The sequence below is a fragment of the Aristolochia californica genome, unplaced genomic scaffold, assembly GCF_029961685.1.
Source record: "Aristolochia californica isolate CCGP_79_NKW_82.1479 unplaced genomic scaffold, dmAriCali1.0.hap1 SCAF_1, whole genome shotgun sequence".
Lineage (NCBI taxonomy): Eukaryota > Viridiplantae > Streptophyta > Magnoliopsida > Piperales > Aristolochiaceae > Aristolochia > Aristolochia californica.
In genome coordinates this window covers 1,892,622-1,896,625 of record NW_027181770.1, presented here as the reverse complement: position 1 = coordinate 1,896,625, position 4,004 = coordinate 1,892,622, and the positions used below count along the sequence as shown (strand labels likewise).

At 43.9% G+C, this 4,004-nt stretch overlaps 1 protein-coding gene across 1 annotated transcript; it reads right to left on the bottom strand.

Moving 5' to 3' along the window:
* Window positions 1-292: 292 nt before the first annotated feature.
* Window positions 293-2,448, bottom strand: LOC137955482 (cationic amino acid transporter 5-like). The gene has a single exon (XM_068802444.1). The coding sequence runs from the start codon at window positions 2,202-2,204 to the stop codon at window positions 429-431; it is 1,776 nt and encodes a 591-aa protein (XP_068658545.1). The 5' UTR covers window positions 2,205-2,448; the 3' UTR covers window positions 293-428.
* Window positions 2,449-4,004: the final 1,556 nt, after the last annotated feature.

The following is a 4,004-nucleotide window of genomic DNA, read 5'->3' as shown; positions in this document are numbered from 1 at the left end:
GTCCACTCTTGTTAGAGTTTGTGGTATGAGTTAGATACTTGGTTTTCCGCACCTTAAATGACTAGTCTTTTCGGGTTGTATTGGTTGGGAAGTACTCTTACCTAGGACTTTGACAATCTAAAGTAGTTATTTGATGATGCAGGGCTAGGGCTATCTAATGTTAATTTTAGTTAAGAATAAAGAACATTCTGACTATTCAATTAGTATTATGTTTCTATCAATTATAGCTCTGCCTCTACTGCGAGTTAATACGCACCAGTCGATGAGAGTAACAGATGTAGAGCAAGAAATTAGGGCCTCAGATCATTTCAGGAAAAAAAAGGACAGAGAAAAGTCTAGAGCCATTTGCTATCCAATTGACTGGAAATTGAAGGCACGGCATTCCGTTTTTCTCTTTTACAGGTATGCACTCCTTGAGTAAGAGAATATCAGGGCAGTTCATGTGCTTGGTCTTTGTTCTCGGTCTCGGGAGCCTCCGGCTGGAGCCGCTGCTGGGCCATATCATAGGTGGCGTGGAGTCCAAAGAAGAGGTAATAAACCAGCATGAAAGCAGAACATATCCCAAACCTCACGAACGCCTCGTACCCCAGTGACCCCATTAGGAAGATATTGGTTGCAATGGATAGAGAGGGCAGCCACGGCACCATTGGAACTCCCCACACCTTTGGAGCTCGCCGTTGCGGCAAAAAAATGGCTAATCCCATCGTACCCAAAATCCACAACGGAACACTTATCGCGTACCCGACCCAACCGTGGGGGGCCGTGACTGCCCAGTACGCCGATGTACCGATGGATGCACCGACGATCACCGCCATGAAAATCGCCAGCTTCGACAGATCCGACCTAGTCGAGATACCACTCACATAGTATCTTCTCACAAGAAGCGCCACGGCCATCATCATGAAGATGAACAGCGTGCTCACCGATACGAGGCTGGCCAAGACGTCGAGGCTGGAGAAGAAGGCGATGCAAGCGCTGCCAATGGTTATCAGCAAAGTCGCGTAAATGGGTGTTCCCGTTCTCGGGTGCACCAGCGCGAACAAGGGAGGGATCATGTGCGCCCGGGCGATATGTGTGATGTAGCGCGCCTGCCCCAGCGCGCCCACCAACAGGACCGTGGTCATTCCCTTGAGTGCACCCAAAGCCACCAGATATTTGGCCCATTTCATCCCCACGCTTTGGAAGGCTATGGAGTACGCCGCGTTCACATCTATTTTCGTGTACGTCTGCATCATCGTGAGTGAAAGAGCCATTAAACAGTAGATTACGGTGATGATTGACATTGATCCGATTAGTCCCAGCGGTATGTCTCGAGAAGGGTTGCGCGTCTCCTCGGCCATGGTGGCGACGTTGTCGAACCCGCCGTAGGCGAAGTACACGACAGCTGCGGCTCGGAACACCCCCTCGGCTCCGTGAGGAAAGAATGGCTCTAAATTGGTGGTGTCCGCGTGAATGAAGCCTGCAATTATCACAAAGAAGATGACGACGGTATTGATGGCCGAAGCTATCCAATTGAGGACGGAGGTCTTCCTTGTGCTGGTCATGGCGATGGCGGCGGCCACCGTTAGGACTAGTACAGCAATTGGGTCCAGAAGATTGTAATTTTTGCCGAGATTGGTATGTATTCTTAAGGAATTTGGTGCACGATTCATGAGTGTAGCAAAATATGAAGTCCATGCTCTTGCAACAGCTGCCCCGCCGACGATGCTCTCCAGAAGCAGATTTCCAGCAGCGATGAATGCCGCAAAGTCACCCAACTCTACTCGCAGATAGGCGAAGGACCCGCCCGCCACCGGAATTTCGACTGCAAATTCGGTGTAACAAAACACGGATAGCATCGCGGAGAGACCCGAAGCAACATAGGAGAGGATTATAGCTGGACCGGCGTTTAAGTGAGCTTCTTGGCCTGTGAGGACGAAGATTCCTGTTCCAATGACGGCGCCAAACCCGAACCAGGTGAGATCCCACCAGGTGAGGCAGCGTTTCATTTCGTTCTCGCTCCGTCTTCGTAGCTCACCGAGCTCCTTGGAGTCGTCGGACCGACTAGTGAGACGATCCTTGAACCGAGGAAATGTCTGAGAGAGAGCAGATCTGTAGTTTCCCCAGCTACGGAAAGACTGCTCGGGTATGAAATCGTCTTTACTCCACCTCCAGTAGCTCCTCGTTTGCAGCCCATCGCTACTTACTCCTTTGGCCGAGCCCATGAAAATGGAACCTGTTTTCCCTCCTTTACGGCCGGGAGTGTGGAGGCAGTCTTCTTCACTCTTAAGCGCTTACTCAGAGAGGAAGACGAGAATCTGAATCTTATTGACGCAACAGCAGGAAAATCAGGTTATACAAAAGATGAAGCAGGGGACTGGTTAGTGTAACTGTAAATGGGATTTTAGCATTGGGGAAGAAGGCGAGAGACGGCCGATTGTTCTTTCTGCTAAAAGAAATCATGTGACATCTACCCCATTGGCATCTCGGAGCAACCAAAACGGCTACTTATATAAGTTTTTTACATCTTTGATTGACATAATGTTTGTTCCTAGTAAAACATTTCGGCAGATTCGTCTCTTAGAAAAGTCTTCCATTTTTATCTCAAATGTACCAGCAGTGGAACCCACCCGATGCAAGGGATGCAATTTCAAACGAGCAAACCATTATTCTAAATAGACAAAAAATTTGAAGAACATGAACAATCGGGATTTGGGACTCTCAACTAGGAATTTGTGAAAGAGTAAATACAAATGGAAAATCTAAGAAGGAGAGAATCTGATAAAAGCAAAAAAAATACATCTTAAGAAGAAAGACTAGAAGTGAGAAAAAACCAAGCTCTCATATCCCGTCTGATGGTGAAGTTCTTATCTGTTTTGTGACTTTGTAGTAGTACCTTGGGCCATGACGGTACGTCCTCCATCATCATATTTGTTGAATTTTCTATCGAGTTTTGTCTTCTTTCTTCAGAACTGATTTCCAACTTTCTGAATTCTCCCATACTCCAAGCACGCGGTTTTGAAATTCAGGGTGAGAGAATCCCGTTTTGGCTTTCCCACTTAACTCCAAGACCCAATCTAACTGGATTTCGCTGTAAATGTCTTATAACTTACTTTCTCAACTGGGACGTCGAAATCCGAATCCTGGCTCTGTCCCTTCCTCCGAGAGTATCTTGTGACCACTGCTTGGGTTAATCCATAAATTAAAGTGGACTGGGTTGGATCTACAAGAACTGATCCTTAAATAATTTTTATTGTAATTTATATATAACATGTACATAATTTGCTAGCATGCTTTTGAACATGGCTAAATGGTTCTCCATCAAACACGTCCCCATATTTCTCTGATGATATTTTAATTTAATTTAGTGACTAGTAGTATCTAAATTTGGCCATTTATCTCTTTTAATTTAATTTAATTTAATTTAATTTAATAAGAGGCGATTGCTCTGATTTTTAAGCCGTTTTTGGTGATATTGATAATAACTCTTACAAGGATAAAACCTTGAGAGAAAATGGGTGAATAAGTTATCAATTATAGTGGCTACAATGAATTTTCTGATCAAATCCAAGTAGTTTAAATATTAATCAAAATAATATCCACAAACACAAAAGTGTTTTTATAGTGGTTCGCAACCCTCTCAAAGGATTGCTATGTCCACTTCAAAGGTATCTTACGCCTCGAAATTTAGTTCATGAAATAAAAAGTTTAAATGACATTTCAATTACAACACCTGCCCAACACTTTACTAACTCCAATACATCGAACGAATTATGTAGAATATTTAATTTTAATTCAAAAATAATAAAATAATATGCATATAGTATTATACGAAAGTAACAACGTTGAAAAATGATGGAAAAATTCATCATTTATGTAAAAAAAGTCGGATATGGGGCGATTCTCACTGTTGGTCTTAGAATGGCAAATGTCAACCGAAATTGAAACCCTAAAGAGCTTGTCAAAGCAACCACTAGGGTTAGAAGACTCACAATATAGAAAATGTAGCCCGAATAAATAATTAA